This window comes from Sus scrofa, chromosome 3 (genome assembly GCF_000003025.6).
Source record: "Sus scrofa isolate TJ Tabasco breed Duroc chromosome 3, Sscrofa11.1, whole genome shotgun sequence".
NCBI classification, from domain to species: Eukaryota; Metazoa; Chordata; class Mammalia; order Artiodactyla; family Suidae; genus Sus; species Sus scrofa.
The window spans coordinates 37,458,869-37,484,556 of record NC_010445.4 but is presented as its reverse complement, the minus strand read 5'-3'; the positions used below and the strand labels follow the sequence as shown (position 1 = coordinate 37,484,556).

General features: G+C 55.7%; 1 protein-coding gene across 2 annotated transcripts in view; it reads right to left on the bottom strand.

Moving 5' to 3' along the window:
• Positions 1 to 24,070, bottom strand: part of PPL (periplakin) — a 51,393-nt gene extending 27,323 nt beyond the window's left edge. For both annotated transcript variants that reach the window (XM_003124640.4, XM_013995670.1), the window contains exon 1: positions 23,484 to 24,070. In XM_003124640.4, the coding sequence (XP_003124688.4) occupies positions 23,484 to 24,055 (572 nt within the window). In that variant the 5' untranslated portion in view covers positions 24,056 to 24,070. The remainder of the gene's footprint in view (positions 1 to 23,483) is intronic.

The following is a 25,688-nucleotide window of genomic DNA, read 5'->3' as shown; positions in this document are numbered from 1 at the left end:
CTTTCAATCTACTCACTATTTTTTGTTTGTTTGTTTGTTTTGTCTTTTTTCCTTTTCTAGGGCTGCTCCTGCGGCATATGGAGGTTCCCAGGCTAGGGGTCTAATTGGAGCTGTAGCTTCCGGCCTACATCACAGCCACAGCAACACAGGATCTGAGCCACATCTGCAACCTACACCACAGCTCTCAGCAACGCTGGATCCTTAACCCACCGAGCGAGTCCAGGGATCGAACCCGCAACCTCATGGTTCCTAGTCGGATTCGTTTCCACTGTGCCATGACGGGAACTCCCCCACTTTTTACATTTACATAAACTTACTTTAAAAAGGGAACTTGCTCTCTCCACTGTAAACATAAAACAGAAGCCTTTGCCATAAACGGAGGCAAATGCCAAAATGAATTCCATAGAGGAGTTCCCTGGTGGCTCAGCAGGTTAAGGATCTGGTGCTGTCCCTGCCCGGGAACTTTCCAAATACCTTGGGTGCGGCCAAAAGAGAAAAATCCCATGGAAATAAAAGGACAGCATTATGTTCCAGCTGCACACTTGGCGGCCTGCACACGTTGAGACCAAGCCCTGCCCTCTCCTCCTTCAAAGCAGAGCTTGGCATGCACCACAGCCAAGTTAGAGCTGTGTTGGCAGCAAGCTAAGACCCTCTCCTGGGTGTTCTCAGAGTATCCGAGACACTTGAAATCCGAATGGTTTTCTCACTCAGTATTTCTGTGTCCTCTCTTGTCACATCTGTCCTGGCCCATAAAGTCACACCAGAGACCACTCTGGCAAACACGACTGTGGGAGGGAGGACCATGGCTTTGGACTCAGATGTGGGTTCCAGCTGCATGACCTGGCCAAACTGCTGCCCCCCTCTGTGCCTTTGCTTCCCACTCTCAGATGGACAAAGGGCTGGGAACCCAGGAAGCCTCACAAAGTTTCCTAATTATAGTGGTTAAGGAGACTTACTGATCATTGTCAATCTCCCACTTTGTTGATGTTTCCTTTAAACAAAGAAAGAAACAAAGACCAGAGAGGGAAAGCAACTTGGCCAAGGTCACACAGCTAGTCAGCCAGCCAGGCAGCCAACCAGGCAGCCAGCTGCCAGTGGTGGTCAAGATGAGCACAGAGTCCCCCAGTCTCCATCAAAGACCCTTTCATGCTGACTCCACAGTGGGGCCTGAGCAGCTCAGTTCAGCTCTCAATAGTTTCATTCTGCCCACACTTATTAAGCACCTACTGTGTGCCAGGCCCAGCACCACACACAGACACAGCCTTGCCCTCTGAGAGCTCACCCCCAGACCAGGAGGAAATCAGCATTTACATAAACCGTCAAAAGACTGAGGCAGACATGACCAGGGAGCCTCCTGATCAGCTTGATGGGAATGGGGGTGGCCAACGAAGGCTTCCTGGAGGAGGTGATGGTGCCTGGGTTCTGAAGGATGAAGAGAAGCTGGGGTTTGTGGGCAGAAGGTTCCAATGAGGACAGGCCATGAAAGAGGCAGGTCCTGGGTGTGCCCCTTGGGGTGGGCCAGGGTGCGGTTCTTGACCATCCAGTAGAGGGGGCTGCCAGCTCTTTGGAGTGGAATTCCTCAAATCAAGGCCTGGGAGCCAGCCACTGAGGCATGAAACATTCAAATTCCCAGGCACTAACCAGACCCTCTGAACTTAGATCTCCAGAGCTGGACCCACGAGGCCATGTTATTATTGCTATTGCTATTATTATTGCTATCAGGGGACCCTGAAATCCTGCAGTGTGGCGGGCAGAAACAGGGACAGCAGCAGAAGCTGTGAGGCTGGCCAACCATGTCCCAAACCCTGCCTGGGGCCCACTCTGTGCCAGGAGCTAGCAGGGGAGAGGGGAGGGCCTCAGGGAACAAGATCCAGACACGCACGGCCTCTCCAAAGTCAACCAAGGAGGCAGTCTTTCCCAAAGTGGGATCCCAAGAACCTTGGACCTGGCAATCCCTCCTGGACTGAAGGCTTTATCAGTCAAGGCAGTTAGGAAACCTAACCCCTTAATAACTTCATGAGCCAGTAAAGGCTCTGAGAAGTCCTGCAAGAGAGAAAGCTGGTATCCAGTGGAGGGTCCAGGAAGGCTCAGAAGTGGGGCTGTGGATGGGAGATCTGGGTCTGGAGGAGTAAGGCTGCCGCGCTGGCTGGGCAGACCGCATGGGGAATGCAGGCTCTTCTGCCCCTCAGCCCCACCCAGCCACTGACGTGGTGAGGGTGAGTCTCAACCCAAATATTTAGTCCATGATGCTTTGGGCCACCACTGGGAACCTGTGGTGTGGGCTAAGTGGGCGCCTTCATCCTTCTTGGGTCCAGCCCGGCCCCACCTCGGGGCATGGGGCCAGCTCCCAAACCAGCCCCCTCACCATGCAGGGCAGGTTCAAGGAGAGTGCCTTCTGGGCCCCACCCTGGCCAATCCATTATTCCAGCTGAAGCCCGGCCCCAGAAGGGGACATGGATCAGGGGACAGCCAGCCCCAGAGACCTGGCACTCCTGGTGGAGAACAAACACAGTAGAGCTCAGGGGAAGCTTGTGGTCAGACCGGTGTGGGTTCCAAGTTCTGCTGGGCTACTGACGGCTTGGACCATCCCAAGCAAGCCCTTGCTCTCAAGGGGTCTCAGTCTCCATCTGCTGACTGGGGATAACCAGAGTCACCGTGGCAATGGGAGCTTACCGCACACACTTCGCCAGACATCAGACACGTTCACAGGCACTGCCTCCACAGCATCCTCACCCTAAGTCTCTGGGGGAGGTTTGTGCACCCCTTTACAGAGGAGGAAACCAAGGCTCAGAGACGTCAAGACACTTGCCCAGGGTCACACAGCTTACAAAGGAAGAAAGCAAGGCTCAGAGATGTCAAGACACTTTCCCAGGGTCACAGCGCTTGTGAATGGGAGTCAGGATGGTCTCCTCAGGCAGTCTCGCTCCAGAGGCTACATGACCAAACACCAGCTACTGCTACCCAGGGGGGTGCTGGAAAAAAATTGCATGAGCCAACACACAGCAACAACCACCATCAGTCACCATAATAATGTGAGCGCTGATGTACTGCGTACATGTCAGGCCCCTGCTACTTCTTCCTCAGTCTTCGCTGCAGCCTCAGGTAATGCTGGCCAACGTGTAATCCTATTATTCCTCCCACTCTGCTGATAGGAAAATCGAGGACCAAAGAGGTTCAGTAACTTCCCCGAAGTCAGAGTAATTCAATGTCAGAGCCAGAATTCCAACTCGGATAGGTCCCAGAGGTCAGGCTGTTAACCACTCCATGTGACAATCCTGCTGGACTCTCAGGACACCACAGGCACTCAACAGATTAGCTTAAAGGGCCCAGTGTCCCAGACCGCACTGGGACACCACTTCTCACCCATGACGGTGCCTAGAAGTCACAAGACAGAGAGAGCAACTGCCGGCAAGGATGTGGCGAAGGAGAACGCTCACGCACACCGCCAGGGGGACCGGGTGGTACAGGGCTTTGGAAACCTGTTCTGAAAGCTTCTCAGAAAGTTAAACATATTGGAGTTCCTGTCGTGGCTCAGCGGTTAATGAACCTGACTAATATCCATGAGGATGCGGATTCGATCCCTGGCCTCACTCAGGGGGTTAAGGATCCGGCGTTGCCGTGAACTGTGGTGTGAGTCGCAGATGCGGCTCTGATCTGGCGTTGCTGTGGTGTAGGCCGGTGGCTACAGGTCTGATTTGAACCCCTAGCCTGGGAACCTCCATATGCAAAGGGTGCGGCCCTAAAAAGACAAAAAAAAAAAGTTAAACATAAAGCTGCCCAGGATGCAGCAATTCTACTCCTTGATACCCACCCGAGGGAAATGAACAGAGGTCCACACAGGACCCCCGCATCCAGATGTTCACAGCAGCACTATTTACAACAGGTAAAAAGAGGCAACCACATGGGAGTTCCTGTCGTGGCTCAGTGGTTAACGAATCCGACTAGAAACCATGCAGTCGCAGGTTCGATCCCTGGCCTTGCTCAGTGGGTTAAGGATCCGGCGTTGCTGTAAGCTGTGGTGTAGGTCGCAGACACAGCTTGGATCCCACATTGCTGTGGCTCTGGTGGAGGCCGGCAGCTGTCGCTCCAATTCTACCCCTTGCCTGGGAACCTCCATATGCCGCGAGAGCAGCCCAAGAAATGGCAAAAAGACAAAAAAAAAAAAGTCACCCACAGATGTCAACAAAGGAGTGGGTGATTGAGAGGCGAACTATCCATACAGTGGAATACGGTTCAGGAGTTCCCACTGCAGCTCAGCGCATTGAGAACCCAGGGTAGTCTCCGTGAGGATGCGGGTTCCACCCCTGGCCTCATTCAGTGGGTTAAGGATCTAGCATTGCCACAAGCTGTGGCATAGGTGGCAGATGTGGCCCAGATCCCATGTTGCCGTGGCTGTAGCATAGGCCTGTCACTGCAGCTCTAATTCGACTCCTCACCTAGAACATCCATGGGCCCCAAGAGTGGCCATGAAAACCAAAAAAAATTTTTTTAATTAATTAAAAAACGATAGAATATAATTCAGCCCAAAAAAGGAATGAAGATCACACTAACGTATGGTGAGGAGTTCCCGTCGTGGCTCAGCATAACCGAGTCTGACTAGTATCCAGCAGGACGCAGGTTCGATCACTGGCCTCGCTCAGTGGGTTAAGGATCTGGCGTTACCGTGAGCTGTGGTGTAGGTCTCGGATGCAGCTCGGATCCTGCGTTGCTGTGGCTGTGGTGTAGGCCGGCAGCTGCAGTTCTAAGTCAACCCCTAGCCTGGGAACCTCCATATGCCGCGAGTGTGGCCAAAAAAAAAGATTCTTAAAGTATTGTGAAACTCTAACTCCACTATGCTAAGTGAAAGAAGCCAGACACAAAAGGGTCACATCCCGGAGTTCCCGTTGTGGCGCAGTGGTTAACGAATCCAACTAGGAACCATGAGGTTGCGGGTTCAATCCCTGGCCTTGCTCAGTGGGTTAAGGATCCAGCGTTGCCTTGAGCTGTGTTGTGGGTTGCAGACGCGGCTCAGAACCCGCGTTGCTGTGGCCGTGGTGTAGGCCGGTGGCTACAGCTCCAATTAGACCCCTAGCCTGGGAACCTCCATACACCGTGGGTGCGGCTCAAGAAAGACAAAAAAAAAAAAAAAAAAAAAGGGTCACATCCTGTAGGATTTCATTTATGTGAAATATCTAGACTAGGCAAATTCATAGAGGCAGCACGTGGCTCAGTGGTGGTGGCCAGGGGCTGGGGTGGGGCAGAGCATGGGGCGTGAGCACTGAAGCTGTGGGTTTCTTTTGAAGGTGATGAAATTTTCTCACGTTGATTATGGGGGCAGTTGTCTACTTCTGTGAATATATTAAAAACCATTGAACTGTACACTTTTTTTTTTTTTTTTGGCTTCTCAGGGCCGCACCCATGGAATATGGAAATGCCCAGGCTAGGGGTCATATCAGAGATACAGCTGCTGGCCTACACCACAGCAACACCAGATCCCCCACCCACAGTCACTGACCAGGGATTGAACCCGCATCCTCATGGATACTAGTCGGATTAATTTCCCCTGCGCCACAACGGGAACTCCTGAATTGTACACTTCAAATGAGTGAATTATATGGTATGTGAGCTATATTTCAATAAAGCTATTACCAAAAACATGGGCAAGTGCCATTTATAAGTGATGGGGTTAGTTTCGTCTTCCCCCTCCCCCTCCAGTGGGTCCCGCCTTTTCTCCTGTTTTCCAGGGAGGCTGGGCCAGCTCCAGGTTACACCCAGCTGCCTGGAAGATGGTAGTTAAACACTCACAGAGGGCTGACCATGTGTCCGGCTGGTGCTGAGCAAATCACAGAGGGATTAGCTCATTTAATCCTACCACCCCCTGAAGTAGCTCTGTTCTCCCATTTTACAGATGGGGAAACGGAGGCTCAGAGCAATTAGATAATTTGGTTCCAGCTCACGGCCAGTAACAGGGCAGAGCTGGGATTCCAACCCAGGCCTCTGGGGCACAGTGTCGGCACTTTTGCCTTTGGGGTTTGGAGTCCTGAATAAGAGGCCCCAAAGGGTCCTGTGTTCCTCCCGCCATCCAGCTGGCCAGGGGAACAGACATGTGCCTGCCTGAGAGCCCCAGAGCCCCACGCCAGGCGGATAGGAATGTGGGTGGATCCGGGAACCTGCAGGGAGGGGATGCAGATCCCAGGAGGGCGGGGAACTGGCTGGGCCGGTCCAGTTCTTCACCCAGCTTTTCATCTGGCTAATGAGCTGCACTAAGGCAGCCAGACGTGGCAGCTGGGGGCCATCGGCCGGACTGATGGAGGCCCAGATACAGCCCGTTCCTAGCAACCTCTTCTGAGTCTGGTCCCACCCTTGGAGATGACAATCTCCTGGCCAGCCGAGCCAAGAAAGCCGAGGTGCCCCCACCCCCACCCACCCCCACCCCATGGAAGAGAAGGGACCAAGGCAGCGGATGTGAGCGACAGGCTGAGGGAGGGACAGGCCAGCCTCCCTCCACTTACTCAGAAGTTTAACGCGGACACAGGTCCGAGGTCAGCGGCCGTCAGCGCTGGCAGGTGCATGGGATGTCACCCAGCCTCACCTGCTCATTACACAGATGAGCAAACCGAGGCCCTCAGAAGTAATGGAACCTGCCCAAGGTCACGTGGGGGGCAGCTGGTGTCCGGAGCCAGACACAGTTCAAATCCTGACTGCACCCACAACTGCTGAAACCCTGAGGGAGCTACTTTCTATTTCAGGGCCTTGGTTTTATCATCTCTAAAGTAGACAAGATACATCCTAACTAGGTGAGTGAGGTGGGCGGGGGGTGGGGGGACAGAGTCACTTTTGGAAACACTGGAATCCGGTTTCAAAGACCCCTTGTGGGTTCAACGATGGAGCTGGAGGTTCAGAGCATCCTCCGGGGCCCATAAGCAGGTTAGACATCAGGTAAGCTCACGAGTGGGCTGTCACCCGTTTCACTAGCACCTGAAACAGTGCGTGGCACACCAGAGACACTCCGCAAATATGTGTTAATCACTTAGCACATTGCAGGGGCCCCATAAATGGTGACAATGACCATTCACAAAACACTGACTCGCTGCAGGGGTTGCCATTCACAACCACATGGAGCCCTTATGTTGCTCCCTGGTCTGTGCATGGGTTTCTTTCCTTCTCTTTTTTCTTTTTCTTTTCTTTGTAGGGCTGCACCTGCAGCATATGAAAGTTCCCAAGCTAGGGGTTGACTCAGAGCTGCAGCTGCCAGCCTATGCCACAGCCACAGCAACGCCACATCTGAGCCACCTCCGATCCCTATGGATGGCAACACTCAACCCTTAACCCACTGAGCGAGGCCAGGGATCAAACCCGCATCCTTATGGATACTAGTTGGGTTCTTAACCTGCTGAGCCACAAGGGGAACTCCTGTGCATGGGTTTCCACCTGTGGACCCCCTTTCTCTTCTGGGGACCCCCACTTGCCAGCGGTGCCTGGCCCTGTAAGATAAGTGCCTTCCAAAAACAGTAACTTCAGGGAGTTCCCTGGAGGCACAGTGGTTAAGGGTTCAGCATCGTTACTGCTGTGGCTCAGGTTTGATCCCTGCTCAGGGATGCCTTGAGCATGGCAAAAAAGAAGAAGAAGAAGAAGAAGAAGAAGAAGAAGAAAAAGAACAGTTACTTCAAAGCACTGAGGACAACAAATTGAACTCTGCCAGGGAGAAGGCGCATCAACACGGTGGAATCCTGATGGCACCACCATGGGGGACACAGCACTGCCACGGAATCCTCCCCAACAAGAGCCCCGTCTCACCACTGGGAGCCAGCAGACAATCGCCAACTGAGGGCCGTGCTACAAAACACCTGACCAGACCTCTCCAAAAGTGTCAAGGTCACGAAAGATCAGACTAAGGAACTGTCAGCTGGGAGGAAACGAGGGACCCAGGAGAACTAACAGCAACCCGGGGTCCTGAACAAAAAGAGGACATCGGGGAGGGGGGGACCAGGGGAACCAGAGCAAGGCCATAGTTCAGTTTTGCTTTGCTTTTCTTTCTTGGCCGATCCATGGCATATGGAGTTCCCAGGCCAGGAACCACAGGCATGACCTAAGCCGCAGCTGCGGCAATGCCAGATCCTTAATTACTGGGCCAGGCCAGGGGTCGAACCTGCATCCTGGCAATGCAGAGATGCCACTGATCCCATTGTGCCACAGCAGGAAGTCCTGCAGGTTTTTTTTTGAAAAGGTTTCTTCCAGATTTCCAGGTTTTCCAGCAAACACCCATAGGAGTAGAGGCTCGTGGGTGATGGGGTGGCCAGGGTACCTACCTGGACAGGCAGGGCAGTGGCTGCTGTGGCCCAAGACCCCGCCTGGCAAAAGCCAATGGGGACCTAGGACACAGCTGTCCCTAGGAACAGCCCTCTCAGCCCAGCCCAGGCTGTGGGCAGGGGACGAGAGTGGGTATCATGGGCCAGGGAGCGTCACACCCAGCAGACTGGGGCTCTTTCCCCAGAGAATCCACCCTTGTTTTCTTTTCCAGGCTGATGTCGCCAGAGTCTGGCGAGGGTCCAAAAGGGCCCAGGTCCCATCCGAGCCATGACAAGGGGCCCTGTTCACGTGGCCTGCTCTGCATATGAGGCTCCTGGTGCAAGAAGGGAAAATGGGGTGCAGGCCAGTGGGGGGCTGCCTGGGGCTGCCTCGGAGCCTCAAGGTTGGGTTTGAGGACACTTGGAGACAAACAACTGTTTTCTGGGTCTGAGCCCACAGGCACCAGCCTGGAACAGACGTTTCTTTGTGTCTCAGGATGTATTCCGAGCACTGGACCTGTGGGGAGACAGCCTGGGAGCCGCAAGTGGCATTGGGTAGCCTCACTCAGTCACCAGGACCTAGAAACTCAATAACCACAGCCCGACCTGCTCTGCAGGTGGCCGCTCACAGACCAGGAGGTCAGCTGCCAAGAGAGGATTTGGGGCTGGGACCCAGTGCTGTGATGCCCGGGTCAGGGGTGGCGGTGGCCCAGGACAGCAGGTGGTGGTCTGGCCAGCAGGAATGCCAACCAGAGATGTGGGGACAGAGGTGGTACCTCAGGTCACCCAGACTCTGCAGAAGCTCATTTGGGTAAAGACACACCTAAGGACCCTCATCCCCGCCCCCCACACGTCACTTCTTGGCGCTTTAGTGGGTTTTTTGCCCCCCCCCCTTTTTAGGGCCACACCCGCAGCATATGGAAGTTCCCAGGCTAGGGGTCAAATCAGAGCTGCAGCTGCTGGCCTACACCGCAGCTCACAGCAACGCCGGGTCCTACTGAGAGGCCAGGGATCGAACCCGCATCCTCATGGATACTAGTCGGGTTCCTCACCTGTTGAGCCACAACGGGAACTCCCTCGTGCTTTTGTTTCGTGTACGGAGCACCCGTGCCCTTTTCTACAACACAGCAGGGCAACCTGTGGTTAAACGCCCAGACCAAAAGCGGGCGGCTTGGCTTTGAATCCTGACTCGGTCCTTATTAAGCTGTCAATGACTTGGCCTTTCTGAGCCTCGGGTTCCCCATCTGTCACTGGGGGTCATGGCAGTCCACACCCCACATGGCTAGGGCGGTGGTTAATTGGCAGAGCGGATATAAACTGCTGCCTCGGGGGGAGCCCCAACTCTGCTTCTGCCTGGAGCTGCCGGCCAGGGATTTGGGCTCCTTTTAAGGAGCTGATAAAGGCCAGCAGCCAAGGCCCCAGGTCAGAACCCACATGCACGGAGAGGGGGATGCAGCTGAAAAAAGACCCCTGGGCCCCCCCTACCATCCACACTGACCCTCCTGCAAGCCCAGACAAACTCTGCTGCGCCTTGCGGCTGTCACCTCACCCGGCGTGGGGAACTCACAAGTAAGCTCAGTATTTGCAAAGGCCTCCTCCAGCTCCTGCAGGGAGCGGCCACATGGATACAGATGAAGCGATAATGCGGCTGCAGGGAAGAGGCGGATCCCAGGCCCAGTCTGGTCTAACCATCTGACTTCGGGCTGAGGATCGGGTCACTGGTTTGGGGATTTGAGGGCTTCCGGGTGTTTCTCCCAGGAGGTCTGCTGCTCTGAGAACTCTCCCCTGTCCGCAGCCAAACAAGCACGGAAGGAGTGGGTGGGGAAGGGCCTCTCGCCGGGGTGTTCATGCTGAACCCCAAGAACGCCTCAGATTCCTGCCTTCCCATCCCCGGGATCTGCCTGGGAACACAGCTCATCCTCCCTCTGGCCCTGAGGGCCCCACCTCTCACCTGAGCCGAAGCAAGGGCCACCCCCAAGCGTCTCCCTGCCCCCTGACTCCCGCTGCCCCCAACCAGCTTCTGCGCATTTGCCAGGAAGATCTCTCCACGAGGCAACCAGATCTACACTGTCCAGACTCAACTGCGCCACTTCAAAGAAACTATCCTTGTAAAGCACTCAGACCCTGGACAGCTGTAGCCCTGTGATAGTTCGGGAGTGCTCCCTGCCGTGTCCACAGAGCTTGTCCCAGCAAACAGTGCGTTCGTCCCTGCTGCTGACACCTGGAGGAACGACCGGCGTCATTTCACCCGCCTACCCTTAATTTCTGTCTGCACAATGAGCTTATTGCATCTGCTGACCAGGTAGCAAACAGAAAGACACATGTTGACAGGAGGAAAATATTCCCAGGGGGTGCTGGGTGCTGTCTCCTTGTTCTCAAGGCCACGCCATCCAACAGAAATAGAACGTGAGCTACATTTGCAGTTTAACTCTTCCTGGTAGCCCCGTGAAAGACAAAAAGAAACAAGGTAATTTTAAAATGTTATACTTTTTTAACCTAAGACAGGTAAAATATCCTTTGGACAGACAGTCAATAGAACTTTATTTTTATTTTTTGGCTTTTTATGGCGCATTTGCGGCATATGGAGGTTCCAAGACTAGGGGTCGAATCAGAACTGCAGTTGCCAGCCTACTCCCCAGCCACAGCCACGCCAGATCCCAGCCACATCTGCGACCTACACCACAGCTCACGGCAACACCAGATCCTTAACCCACTGAGCAAGGCCAGCAAGGCCAGGGATCGAACCGGCATCCTCATAGATACTAGTCAGATTCATTACCACTGAGCCATGATGGGAGCTCCTCAATAGAACATCATTAATGAGATAGTTCCCATTCTTTTTTTCATACTTGGCCCCTCAAAGCCGGCCATGCAGTTGACACTCGCAGCATATCCCAGTTCCTTCCAAGCACAGCTCATGTGGCTAGTGGGCGACAGACAGGGTGGAGAGTTCTGGGTGATCCCGGGGCCTCTGGACCGCTCTGTTCTGAGCCCAAGGAGGCTGCAGCCCACCACTTCTGCCACAATGAAGCTGATGGATGCTTGGAGCATCTAAGTCCCTCACTCAGTGCCTGGTACCTAGGGACACTCAATTAAAGGTCACTCCCCTTGGCTCCCTGCCACTCTCCCACCACCCCCACTCAGCTGGCCAGACACCTGCCCAAGGCCAGGCCTCGTCTATGGGTCTCTGCTGCTTGTCTTCAAAACAATCCAGGGCTCCTGGCTGTGCCCAGAAGAACTTGGGCCCAGGTGTGCAGTGCCAGGGCATCCAGGCCCCAGCCCCACACCTTTCCCAGGTTCCAGGAGCTGCTGCATCCTTGCCCATATCCACAGGGCAGAGCTGGGCCACTTGGCCTGCTCCAGCCAAACCTCCCTCCTTGCCTGGGAGAACAGCCGCTTTGGTGACCACGAGGGAGGAGAGCTGCCGTCAGCCTCCAGCCCAGCCGTCGTGGCCTGCCCAGGACTGTTCTGTCCGCCGTCCATCACAGCCCGACCTGCTCTCTCTCCGCGTGGAGAGACGGACAGGGACAAGGTATGACTGAGGGGGACAGCCCTTCCTCCCTGACCAGGGCCACCTCACCCTCCGGGCCTGAGCGATCCTCATGTTCCGGCCCTAGAGCACGTCTACACTTCCTCCCTTTTGGGGTGAATTCAGCTCTGTGGGTGCAAGGAGGAGTACCAGCCCTGGAACGCCTGGAATGCACAGAGCCCACACCTCTCCCTGGAACCAGCCTCCCCAGCCTGGCCCCTCCCAGAGCCCAGACACCGGGCCGGCCTGCTGGCCCTGATCAACCCCCATCCCACCCCCCGGGTCCTGCCTGCTCCAGGGCCAGCCAAGGCCTAAGAGGCTCCCTGGAGACCGCCAAGTTCAACTTGGGTGTGGGATGGCCCCCAGCCCCCACCTTCTTTAAATACTGAGAGAGAGCAAAGGCTGTCACTCCAGGACACCTGTCCTGTCTCTGTGACAAAGGCACATGCGGCCATTGCAGGAAATGAGTGCTGGATATGAACTACTGGACACTAAGAGGAATCACTAGGTGCCCACCAAGTGATGCCCTTTCCTGCATCACGCCCTGAAATCTCACGGCCCTGGGAGGAAGGTGCCTCATAGTCCTTGTTCCTCTCTCTCTTCCTTCCTCTTCCCTTCCCTTTCTTCCTCCTTCCTTCTTTCTTTCCTTCTTCTCCTTCTCTCCCTCCCTCCTTCCTTTCCTCCTTTTTCCTTTTTGGCCGCTCCCATGGCCTGCGAAAGCTCTCCAGCCAAGAATCGAACCCACACCACAGCTGTGACCCAAGTCACAGCAGTGAGAGTCCAGGGATCCTTAACCTGCTGTGCCACAAGGGAACGCCTGGGACACTTTTCTTAATTCTGCCTATTAAGCTATAAACTTTTGGACAATAAGGATTTACTCATCTTTGGGGAGCTTTCTGTAGCCTTTAATTCCAGGCCTTGCATAGGCTTGGGGGTCCACAAACAGGTGTTGAACTGAGCAGACATTTTATAGCATGTCAACAATTCCTATCTCCCCATTTTCCAGGACTAGATAACTGAGGCTCAGAGGGGTTAAGAAGCCTGCCCAAGGTCACACAGTTGGGAAGTGGTCATGCCACGATTTGAATAGGCCAGAGCCACCTCCTCAGAACAAGAGGGATGTCAATACTATGTCACATAAAGTGACAGAGAGACAGCGGGAGACGGGACCAAGCAGCAAGGCGTTCCCCTCCCAGGGGAGGTGTCGGGATTTCCATCTTGTTGGCATTTGCATCGGTGCAACTAATCCCAACGGTTGAGTAACAATCCGTGGCGGTAACAGAGGCTGAGTCATTCTCCGAAGATGCCAGCCCCACAGGGGGCTCCCAGCCTGTCCCGCTGAACAAGCCATTCAAGGGGAAGGAACTGGCTCAAGGGAACCCCGCCCTGGGCCACGCCCTCAGTGTCTGAGCAAGGTTGCTTTGATCCTAACTCATCATCAAAGGTGATACTCTTAGTGCTTCCAGTGCAGGTAGAGAAACTGAGCCTGGGGAGGGACGGAGACTCGCCTGAAGCCAGGTTCGTGTCTGTGCTGCTGACTGCTGCCACCCCTGCTCGTTTTCCAGACCATCAATATTTCTCGATAGTCAATAACTACTTGGAGTTCCCGTCGTGGCTCAGCGGTTAGCGAATCCGACTGGGAACCATGAGGTTGCGGGTTTGATCCCTGGCCTCGCTCAGTGGGTTGAGGATCCAGCATTGCCGTGAGCTGTGGTAGACGTCGCAGACGCAGCTCGGATCCCAAGTTGCTGTGGCTGTGGCATAGACCGACGGCTACAGCTCCGATTAGACCCCTAGTCTGGGAACCTCCATATGCCATGGAAGTGGCCCAAGAAATGGCAAAAAACAAAAACAAAAACAAAAACAAAAAACTACTGAGTAAATTTTCACCCCTAACTCCTTGTCGTCTCTCTGTCCCTCTTACAGTCCCTGGGGACAGGTCCTTCTCCATTACCAAGTCCCTGGAGACAGGCATTGTCAATGTGCTTTAAAGTGTCTGCTCAATTCAAAAGCTATTTCTGGAGCCCCGAGCTTGTGCAAGGCCTGGAATTAGGGTTACGGAAGAAGAGCCACCCAGAGACCGGTAAGTGCTTGTTGTCCAATTGTTTATGACCTAATAGGCAGGATTAAGAAAAGTACCTCAATAACTACAATTGCAAAGATTCAGATGGCCTGGGTCAGGGTACTTTCATCCACTTTGCCCCTCTCAGGCCTTGCATCCTAACTTAGTTATGAAAACACAGTTGGGGTCTATAAAACACAGGAAAAGAGCAAAAAGGAAACTGAGAAAGCAAGATAAATAAGAAATACAAAATAAGGTGGTAGGAGTAGATCCAAACATATCAGTCACTAAAATAAATATGAATGAGTTAAATTCACCTGCTAAAAGTTAAGACTCTCAGGTGAGACTAGGAAAACAAAAGACAGCTCTATGCCACTTTATAAGACATGTACGTAAAAACCAAGTGACATGGGAGGTTGAGGATAAAAGAATAGGGTACAACAGAGGCAACTGCTGTGGAAAAGGAAGACCACGGTGCATATAACTCTAGGATGAGCTGGAATAGGGTCGTTGGTGTTGACATGGGGTTCGCCTCCCTGGCTGCACATCCCAAGACCCAAGTGTGGGCCCTGCTCCGCTGATTCTGACTTAATTGGTTGGCGACCGTGCCTGGACATCACTCTTAAAGCCCAGATGATTCTAAAGTACAGGCAGGGCTGGGAACGCGGAGATGAACCAAAGCCTTGTTTTACAGGGTTGGGGGAGCAGTTGGCGGAAGACTCCCCGGATTTCTGCAACAGGAAGCAGGACCCAGAAAGCACCCAACAAATACCAGGTGGACTGGTCAACTGACTGATAGGCTCCCTACTGGAAACTTCCGTGGTAATTCAAACAAGTAAGTCTCATCAGTAAGTGGCTCCACACCCCGCTACTAATCCTGGGGAAGTGGATTCCTAAACTGAGAGGGCTGCTGGGGTAGGAGGCTCTGTTTCCTGGCCAAATCCATTTCCTCCCAGGGAAGGCCACCCCACCTCCAGGCCCCATTGTCAGGCGTGTGCTTTTACAGACACACAAAGAAGTTCAGGCCACTTCGGGTAACGCCAGGGCATGTCTTGAAGATTTCTGCAAGGTTTAAATGGGGCTTCAGCCCATCTCGACACCCCTGGTTGTTAGGACACCATTCAGGTTTGAGGCCAGTGGACAAGGAATACTGGCCTCTGTTTGTGAAGCACCTACTATGTGCTTGATGCTTTACGTACATTGTCTCAACATCTCTCCATCATCTTACACTCCTCTAGTCTGCAGATTCAAAACAGACCTCCCACCGCTGCTTACGGAGCAACCTACTACGTGCTAGGCACTGTCCTGGGGGTGTGAGAGCAATGGCACAGACTGCAAAATCCCTGCCTTCCTGAAGGGCAGAGTGGGACAGGAATGTGGCCAGTGGCACAGCTGCCGAGAGAGGCCAAGCTGGGCCTAGAAGGTGGGTCCGTGGCTCCCCAACCCAGGCTCTTTCTACTCCACCCACCAAGCCCTCTGTCCCTGCCCTTGGCCTCAGCTTCCCTCTCGGGAACAGGGGGGCCTGGCTGCCCAGTTTAGAGTCGGGGAGAGTCAAGCTCCTTCTCTGGAGCTGCAGGACCAGAGCCCTCTCTGTTCTTGGTGGTACAAACTCAGAATCCTTCCTCAGCCTTCAAAGAGAACCAAAAAGTCCCCATGCCCCGAAGGGAGAAATGAAAACCCTCAAAGCCATAGGTCTGAAGTCTGAGCCCAAGCTGTTGGGGCAGCAAAGAATTCTACACACAACTGTTTTCCTGCAGCCGCACAGCCTTCCAGGGTCAGCAAGCAGCCAGCGGGGTGCAGCTACCAGCCAGCGAGCAGCCTGGTTTGCATTTATCTTACAAACCCTCTGACCAGGGAAGAATGGGCTGGGCGGCCAGCTGGGACACCCCAGCAGCCAGCTCGCCCGCTCCCAGCTCAGAGCAGCTGAGACTGAAACTCTGAGCCTCACCTGGAAGAGAGATGCGGTCGTGTTATCTAAGAAAGACAATACAATCACAGTTTAGGGTGGGTGTTGCCCGATAGGACTCAGCCTCAGAACCTCCCACTTGATGTTAACACCATTCCCGGGTCCGTACTATTGTCCCCTCCCCCGCTTCTGAGACCCTTGGGGGTGCCTCTCCCTCCAGGACCCTTCAGCTTGGCCTGCATTCCTGCTTCCGAGGCCTTGGGCATCTTGCCCTAGTGAGACCAGCTCATCTTTCTCCCCACAACCCCCTCTCTCCCTGCTCCCTGGACTCTGAGACAGGACTGCAGGCTTCCCTCCTTGGGCTCTCACCGCTGCTGGGTTTTTTTGTTTTTTTTTTTTCTTTTTAGGGCCACACCTGAAGCATATGGAGGGAGGTTCCCTGGCTAGGGGTCGAATTGGAGCTGCAGCTGCCGGCCTACATCACGGCCACAGTAACACAGATCCGAGCCTCATCTGCAACCTACGCTGCAGCTCGTGGCCACGTCAGATCCTTTAATGCACTGAGCGAGGCCAGGGATTGAACCTGCACCCTCTTGGATATGAGCTGGATTCTTAACCCACTCCGCCCCTGCTGTTTCGGCTGCCAGCTCTCCTCGTCCAGGCCACCTCTCACTTTGAAAAACTTGAAAACTCCTGACCTAGCTCAAACATGCAGAAAAGTACAGAAAAAGAATCCTACTGGACATGGCTAATGCTCGTTCCCACATGGCCGGGGGCTTAGATTTTGTTTAAAAACAAATACAGTGTGGTTATTATTATTCACTACCCTTGAGCCCCCTCTTCTGGGGGAGGGTAATTTTGGAGTTGCTGGTTTCTTCCAAGGTCTGTTTTATTTATGTTTTTATTTTTTATTTTTTGTCTTTTCTAGGGCCGCACCCTCAGCACACGGAGCTTCCCAGGCTAGGTGTCGAATTGGAGCTACAGCTGCCGGCCTGCGCCACAGCCACAGCAAAGCAGGACCCAAGCCACGTCTGCGATCTACACCACAGCTCACGGCAATGCCAGATCCTTAACCCACTGAGCGAGGCCAGGGATTGAACCCGAAACCTCATGGTTCCTAGTTGGATTTGCCATTGTGCCACGACCGAAAGTCCCTTAAGTCTGTTTTAAACTTTCAATACATACCCACGTCTGCACCCAGAAGCCATGTGCAACTGCTTTGTAAGAATGGTTTCAAATGAGCACAAATGTGCTGTGTCCTTAGCTTGTTTTGTTCACACAACGGGATGCCCTTGCAGGCCAACATGATGCATGGGTGCACCCCTCACCCATCTCATGCCCCTGGGCTCCCTCTTCACCACCCCCTCCTGAGAAGCCCCTCTGCCTCCACTATCTCAGCACTTAACCACTGTTGCAGCCTGTTTACAAAGCGCACGGAAGATGGGGGATGGGGCAGGGGCTCTCTGCTGGCCTCGGCCTTCTCTCCACTAGACAGAAGCCCCACCCACCCCATTTCTTGGTGGGGGGAGCCTGCACCTGCAGCAGTGCGAGATATTTCAGGAGGGCTAGACTCTCAGCAGTTCCCCTGGGCTCACCCGCATTCACTGATTCACTCGTTCAGTGTGCAGCGCACGTGCCGCCCCAGCCAGTCAGACCTCCACCTCCATCAGACCACCCGACCGACACACAAAGTCAAAGCCTGGCCGCAGAGATAAGAGTGACTCAGGAGATAGATGGGCCAGTGGAGGAGGTGCATCTGCCCCAGCAGAGAGGTTAGGAAGGGCTTTCCTAAGTACCAGACGCCGATGGAGAAAGAGAACCAAGAGGAGCGGGAAGAGCACTCCAGGCAGGAGGAACAGCATGAGCAAAGGCCAAGGAGCAGGAAGCATCGTGGGGAAGAGAGGGGAACGCGTTGGTGTTGTGTGGGGTGGCAGCTCCCAGGGCCTGGGAGCTAAGAGAAGTTTGGGGCAGGATAGAGCAGCGATGGGACCACATCACATCTTGCAGAGAGCTCCCTGGCAGCCCTGGGGAGAAGGGACTGGGGTGAGGGGGTAGAAGCAGCAATGTGCACAGGTGAGGGGGCCTGGTGACCCAGCTGGGCCGCTAGGGCAGGGCTCAGCCTGCTGGAGGCACCATGGGGCGCCGGGGGCCTCCCCTCCAGGCCCAGGAGGATGTAAGAAGATCCACCAAAAGGAGAGAGAACAAACACCAGGGGCCATTTCCGTCTTCCCACTCCCGAGACAGGCTGGGGCAGGCAGCAGAGCTGGGGGTTCAGCCTTGACAAGGAGCTTGGAAATGCTCTCAAGGGCAGCCTCTCCCTGACCCCCCTGCCCCCGGGCCCTCCAGATGCCCCCACCCCCCTTAGAGTATTGCCTAAATGGTCCAAACTGAGCTAAGCATCTCCCCGCAGAGCCCCCTCTCCCCAGGTGACTGCGCTGACAACACCTGAGATGCGCCACCAGCAGCCATTGTTACAGGTCCAGGTCCATTCTGTTCTGAGTCTAATTTCCCAGGTCTCGTTTCCTCTGCCAAGGGGACTGGGCAAGTGAGGGCAACGCTGGAGAGGAGAGGCGGGAAGGGTGGCTGGGCGGAGTCAGGGATACAGAACCCAAGGACTCCACCATCTGGCCCAGGGCAGTCCCCAGAGACAGCTGCCACCAGCCCCAGGTACAGCTGGGGAGACCTGTTTCCCTCCCCAGGGGCCCTGGGCCCCCAGCATCGGCCACTCATGAGCCTAAGGGGACCACCTGTACTCCTGGCCGCAGTGCTACCCTCTGTCAGATGGGACACCACCACTTGCCTGGCAGCCATGGCGTCAGAATAAGATGCTGTCACGTCCGTGGCCGTGCTGGGCGCACAGTAGGTGTGTTAGTGGAGAAGTGGCTGGGCAGGTCACTCTGGCCCTGGTCACCCACATGGTGAGAGGTGGGCTTTGCCGACAGGGCCCCCCAAAAAAAACTGGTCACATTTTTCCAGCTGTCACTGATCAAGGCAGGTATGGGTGTTTCTCCACGTGTCTCTTTTTGTGGTCTTTTTAGGGTCAAACCCGAGGCATATGGAAGTTTCCAGGCTATGGGTTGTATCAGATGCAGCTGCAGGCCTACACCACAGGCACAGCAACTTGGGATTCCAGCCATGTCTGGGTCCCACACCACAGCTCACGACAACGCCAGATCCTTAACCCATGGAGCAAGGCCAGGGATTGAACCCGTGTCCCCATGGATACTAGGCAGGTTGGTTACTGCTGAGCCACGACTCCACCACGTGTTTTCTTAAGGGGGGGGCCATGTGAAGGCTGGGAGAGCGCATGAGAGGCAGTTCACTCGCCTCCTTGGGCTGCAGCTCCACAGCTGGAAGAGGACCAGCTGCCTGGTCAGCTCTGGTCTTAGCACCAGCCTCAGCCTTGCCAGTACCGTCTGATTACCAGCACTGCCAGCCCCGATGGATGGCGCTGGGCCCATCACTTGCATTACCTCGCTGGATCCACGAGTGACCTCACCAGCTGGGGAGTTGCTGCTTCACTCCCATTTCACAGATGAGGCAACTGAGGCTCAGAGATGCAAAGTGACCTGTCCAAAGTCACACAGCTCTGGAGAGGCAGAGCTCAGGCTTGAATTCACACCTGGATGACATCAAACTCTATGCCTTTAACCACCAAGAGGCCCAGGGTACCCTGGCTGGCTTCCAGGCAGACACACAGCCTTTTCACCAGCCTCAAAACCTTGGGCTCTGCCTCTCACACAAGGTCCCCTCATTTAGATAATTTCTTTTTTTTTTTTTTGCAAGGTTTTTAAATTTAACTTAATTTGATTTACTTTTAATGGCCATAGTTGCAGCATATGGAAGTTCCCAGGCTAGGGGTTGAATAGGAGCTACAGCTGCCAGCCTATGCCACAGCCACAGCCATGCCAGATCCAAGCCAAGACCTACTGGGCAGCTCAAGGCAACGCCAGATCCTTAACCGAATAAGCAAGGCCAGGGATTGAACCCACATTCTCATGGATACTAGTTGGATGATTAACCTACTGAGCCACAATGGGAACTCCCATTGAGGTCCTTCTTGTAGGACTTTGCCCAAGTGAGGTTGGGAAGTGGTGCCAGGCTTCTGGATGTTGACCCAGTTCTGGGTGGAGGAGCAAAATTGGTCCCATTTTACAGACAGGGAAGCTGAGGCTTCCAGTGAGACCAAACTTCTTTGCCAAAATCAAATGCAGGTAGCATTCAGTCTAACCACTCCTCCCGATGACAGCTGGACACCTCTCCAGGAAGTCCTCCCTGATAGCCTGGGTCTCCACCCTAACCTGACAGCCCTCACTTCAGACCAGTCAGGGAGCACCAGAGCTGGCAGGTTGGAAACCTCGTCTGCCCAGCTCTATGTCCCCCGGCCCTCGCCAGGCTGCCACCACCAATGGGACAGTCCTGTAGTCACACTTGTAATTAAGTAAAATTCCATCAAGAGCAAGGAGATTTACAACCTCTTCTCCACATCGACCGCCACTCCCCAGGAATGGCGCCCCTGAAATCGGGCATTGCACCCCCCGTCCAGCACGGCATCCAGCTCAGTCCCAGACACACAGCAGGTGCCTCTTCCAATTCATTCAATACTTATAATCACGAGAGCTGCCGTGGATTGAGGCTTCCTATACTTCTCCATCCTTTCTCCACGTGATTTCACTAATCCTCACACCAACAATATCATGAGGCAGGGACTATTTCTATGCCCATTCTACAGGTGAGAAAACAGAGGCTCAGAGAGGCCAAGCAGCGCTCCCCGGGCCACACAGCCGGGAAGCAGGGGCTGCACTCTCAGCCACAGAGCAGGGCAGCAGGACCAGGGCCCCTGGAGACCCTCCCTCCTGAGCTGGACACTGTTCTCGGCGGCCTGCACCATCAGGCCTGACCCTGTCATTAGCTCAGGTGTGAACACCAGCTCCTACACCTGTCATTAGGAAGCGGGGAGGCGAGAGCAGCGGGGTTCACACCCAGTTTCAGCTGCTAAAAGGCGACCAAACAGGGAGGGGTGGTTTTCTCCAAGGGGGCTCTGCAGTCACTGATTTCGGCTCACTTGTGGGGTCCAAAGCCTGTGGCTGCCTGGGTGTGAGGGGTCCTGGCTCCGGGCCCCCTTGCTGGGGGCGGGGATGCTGAACCCTCAGTCTGGGGCATTCTCTCCACTGTTCCACCTGCTCCTCCCAGCAACCCCATACAGAAGATATTAGCCCCACTGCCGCTTTGCAGTCAAGGAAATCAAGGCTCAGAGAGGTTCCGTGACCTGCACAGCAGACGCAGCAAAGCTGGGACCAGAGGCAAGGGACTCCTACCCACCTCAGTGCTGAGTCTCACTGGCAACCCCACCCTCCCCTGGACAAAGGAGGAGGCCCCCAGAAATTCAGTGTGGATGAATAACTTGGGGGGTCAGCACCCCATGACTGGTGGCCACATCTTAAGAGTTACAAGTACAGAGCTAGGCACCAGGTAGCTCAGAGGAATCTTATTGAGAGAGTTGGGCAAGAGGCTACTCCCCGCCCCTCAATCTGGTCCATGAACTTGTCCCCACCAAGGGGGAGGGGCACAGGGATATGCTGGGCTGGCAAGACCTCACAGGGAAATGCCTGGCGCTACCCAGGGCTGTGACTGTGCAAGGCCACGGGGACCCAAGAGAAGAGCTTCTCACCCCATCTTGGGGAGAGAATCAGGACTGCTTCCTGGAGTAAGAGGCCTCTAAGAGATCTGGGACCAGCCAGTCATTCAGCCAGGGGCAGAGGGTGGCTGCCTTGGGCCAGGGGTTATTGAGAAGGGCAGGACCCGTGTCCTCGTCACCCTGAGTCCCCAGAACGCTAAAGGATGGGAATTCCTTCCTTCCTGCCCTTTGCTGGGAAGGCCAGGACACTCCCAGCTTGTCTGGAGTCATTATAACCTTTTGTTGGGTCCAAGCCTCGGCCTTGGGGGACTGGGCAGATGGATGGAAGCAGGAGAAGGGGGAGCAGAGGGATGGGGCCGGCAGAGGGCAGGGTGGGGCTGGGGCATCTCCTGATGTGTGGGTGTGGGTGTGTGTGAAGAACTGGGGGGGCCCCCGTCTTGGTAGGGGGAGGACAGAACAGTCCTCCGGGGCTGGCATGGAGCATTTGATTGTGCAAGAACAGTTCAGGGACTGGACGGGACCCCAGCTGGGTTTGCGAGCCAGCTGGACCCAGACACAGAGGAACAGCGTGCAGGGCCCTGCCCAATCCCTGGGGTTGTGAAAGACCACAGAGGCTTGCGGGGGGCGGGGGGGAATCTTGGGAGGGGAGGGTAATAAATGCCCCTGAACTTGAAACAGCTTAAAGGAGAGCTGGGACCAGGGTGGGGGGAGGGGGATGAATCACAGGACAGGGGAGTTTCTGAAAGGGTTGGAACTCAAAGAAATGGAGAACCCACCCTCCATAGGCCAGTGCCCAGGCTGCTTGCACCTGTCGGACAGGTCGGCCTGGACGGGACCACAGGGGCAGGGAGGGAGCCCAGGCCAGCGTCTCCTCACCTTCCTCTGAGGCCTGCAGAGGAGTGGGGGGTGGGGGTGGGGAAGAGGAGTCTCAGGTGAGGGCACCTTGGGGCAACTGCTGAGTTCCCCACCTGCCTGAAGGCCCTTGTCAGGAGAAGTTTGGGAAAGCTGTCTCCCAGCCGGGAGCCCCCACCCCATTTTCCTTAGAGAGGGAACAAGGTGGGGTCTTCAGTCCTGCCTCCTTCCTCAATCTCAGCATCTCCACCAGGCTCCCCTAAACCCCTTATTAAATGCATACATGAGGTTTATCAAAACGGACGTGGGCTGCTGCCTCAAAGCAAACACATCAAGACATGTCATTCCCTTTCCAGGCAACCCTGGGAACCCGCGGCTCAAAGAAGCTGCCAGTTTCGCTAGTTTCGGGGCTGGAGGGGGGGGGGCAGCCACGCCCCGGAAAAATCCCCGCAGGGAGATGGCCCAGTTGCTGCTCAGCTGCTGCGCAGACCCCGAAGGAGCGGGGAGTTGGGGGTGGACAGAGGGTGGACCCCCAGCCGGGACTCCCCCAACCCCACCCCACACCCACCCATTCCTCCGGACTAGATTGGAGAACTCAGGATGGCTCTAGAAGTAATGCTCCAGGTGGCACGTGCCCCCACCTCTCGCCTCCCCGACGCCAGAAGCACCTGCTCCTCCAAGAAGCGCTGGTGAACGCCCCCCTGCCCCAGGCTCCAGCTCAGTTTCACTGCCCTGTTGCGCCCCTAGACAGCTTCCTGGGTCCCCCGCGCTTCCCCCCAACGCCCCTGCCTTGGGTGTAGCATTCTCGGGACACGTCACCCTCCACCCTGGCCCAGGAGGACCCCCCCCCAGCCCCCTGCGCAAGGCGGTCCCCTGTCCCTCCAGCTTAGTTCCCCGCCTCTAAGCGCCTAAGCTGGTGCTTTCTGGGCTCCTAGAACTCTCTGGTACCAAACAGCGTGTCTTCCCTCGGCGACCGCAGCCCATCCCCATCCCCATCCCCAGCTTGGCGGTGCTTCCCAGCTCAAGGATGACCCTCGAGCCCCGTGTTCCCGCGGGTCGCGCACTCCTGGCCGGGTTTCCCCCGCTCCCTGGGCCTCCCAGGACAATGCTTCCTGGGCCCCCGCCGCAGCCCTCAAGGCCCAGCCGTTCCCCCAACACGCACACACGCCCTGGGCGGTGCATCCTGGCCCAGCGCGTCCGCAGCGCGCGGCATGCGGGCGCCTGCTCACCTGCGGGTCCGAACCGTGGGGCTGTATTTGCCTTTGTTTCTCTTCCTGAAGAGCGAGTTCATGGTGGCGCTCGGGGTGCGCGGGCGGGGCGGCGGGTCGCGGCGCCGGGCTGGGCACTGGACGGCGGAGGGCCCGGCACGCACCGAGGGGCGGGCAGCGGGCGCAGGTGAGCGAGCGGCGGCGCGGGAGCCCCGAGTGCAGCGCGGCGGCGGCGGCCGGTCACTACTCGCAGGGGGCGGGGCGCCCGCAGGCCGCGGGCGCTCCCGGCCGCTCCCGAGAAGGTGGTGCTTACCTTCCCCGGGGAGGGGCACCGGGCGGGGCTTCCCGGCACGCCGGGCGCGCGCCCTCGTCCGGGCCCGGCTGGAGCGAGCGGGACGCCCGCCCTGGGCTGGGGAGGGGGGGGCCCGCCGCGCGCGCCCCGACGCCGGGACACTGGAGAGGCTGGGCAGGCCGGCGGGTGCGCACTGGCGGCTTTCGCGAGCAAGCCGGGGACCTGCTACCTCCCACCCCCGGCCTGGCGCGCCCCCTGGCTGAGGTCCCTCTCCAGGCTCTAGGCTGCTCCTCTGGGGCATCAGCGCTCACCTCTCTTTGGCTGACATCCCCTCCCCCCAACAGGTGTGGCAGAGATCGGATGGGTCCCTGTGCCCCACAGATAGTGAATTACACCCAGGTGGTGGCAGGGTAGATGGTAGTTGAGAAAAGGGAGCCCTGGAGTGCGCCCGCCTGAGTTCAAGTCCTACCCCCACAAACGGTCAGCTGACTCCTTGGCGAGGCATCTTGCCGCTTCCAGCCTCAGTTTCCTTATTTGTCAAACAGTGATAACCACAGCCCCCATCCCATAGGGTTCTGAGGAGATTCCTGGAGAGACACACAAAGCGCTTAGGGCAATGCCTAATGTGTCAAGTCAGACTTGGCGCCAGGTGAGCCCGCGGCCGGGCTGCGCTGGGTGCGGGCAGAGAAGGCTGCAGTTAGACAGTAAATTGAGTCTGGCCCGGGAACTAGACGGGACCCTGAGGGCTGGGAGGACTCGGCTCCACTTTGGAGGGCACTGGGGGTGCGGAGCCCAGCGGGAAGGAGCGGCGCAGAGTGAGTGAGTCAGAAAGCATGGAGATAAGCCGCGGCCAAAGGGCTAATTAGGGCTCAGATGGGGAGCTATGAGGTCTGCGGGGCAGGAGGCAGGGGCTGGCACGGGGCATCGAGTCATCACGCCAGTCCCTTTCCCAGCTTTTTTTTTTTTTTTTTTTTTTTTTGTCTTTTTAGGGACGCAGGAAAGGCATATGGAGGTTCCTAGGCTAGGGGTCCAATCAGAGCCACAGCTGCCGGCCTACACCACAGACACAGCAACACCAGATCCAAGCCATGTCTGAGACCTATACCACAGCTCACCGCCACACCAGATCCTTAACCTACTAGTCAGGCCAGGGATTGAACCCGAATCCTCATGGATAACAGTTGGTTTTGTTACCGATGAGCCTTGACGGGAACTCCCCCAGCTGTTTTTTATTTATAAAATAAAGCGATTGGGAGTTCCTGTTGCAGCTCAGTGGAAACCAATCTAACTAGTATGCAGGAGGACGCAGGTTTGATCCCTGGCCTTGCTCAGTAGGTTGAGGATCCGTCGTTGCCGTGAGCTGTGGTGTAGTTTGCTGATGTGGCTCAGATCCTTCGCTGCTGTGGCTGTGGTGCAGGCCAGCAGCTACAGCTCTAATTTGACCCCTAGCCTGGGAACCTCCACATGCTGCAGGTGGGGCCCTAAAAAGAACCAAAAAAATAAAATAAAATTAATAAAATGAAATAAAATAAAATAAAAACTTTTCCTGCTCCAGACCCCAAGACATCGGAGAGCTATGTCCTTATTCCTAAGGGGGAACCTGTTGGTGGGCTTAAGGGGATCTGTGGATCCTCCTACAGTTGCTTTCAAAATGTGTGTGTCTTGGAGTTCCCTTGTAGCGCAGTGGGTTAAGGATCCAGCATTGTCACTGCAGCAGCTTGGGTTGTTGCTGTGGTGCAGGTTTGGCACCTGGCCCAGGAACTTCCATATGCTGCAGGCACAGCAGAAAAAACAAACAAAAACAAAATGTGTGTGTCTCTATGTGCATTTTTCTGGGGGAGGGTCTATCGCTTTATGGCACAGGTGTTCGTGGCACCGAGTTCCTTCTGCTTCCCATGCCCTTGGAGGCTAAGCCTCCCTTAGGGGATGTTCAC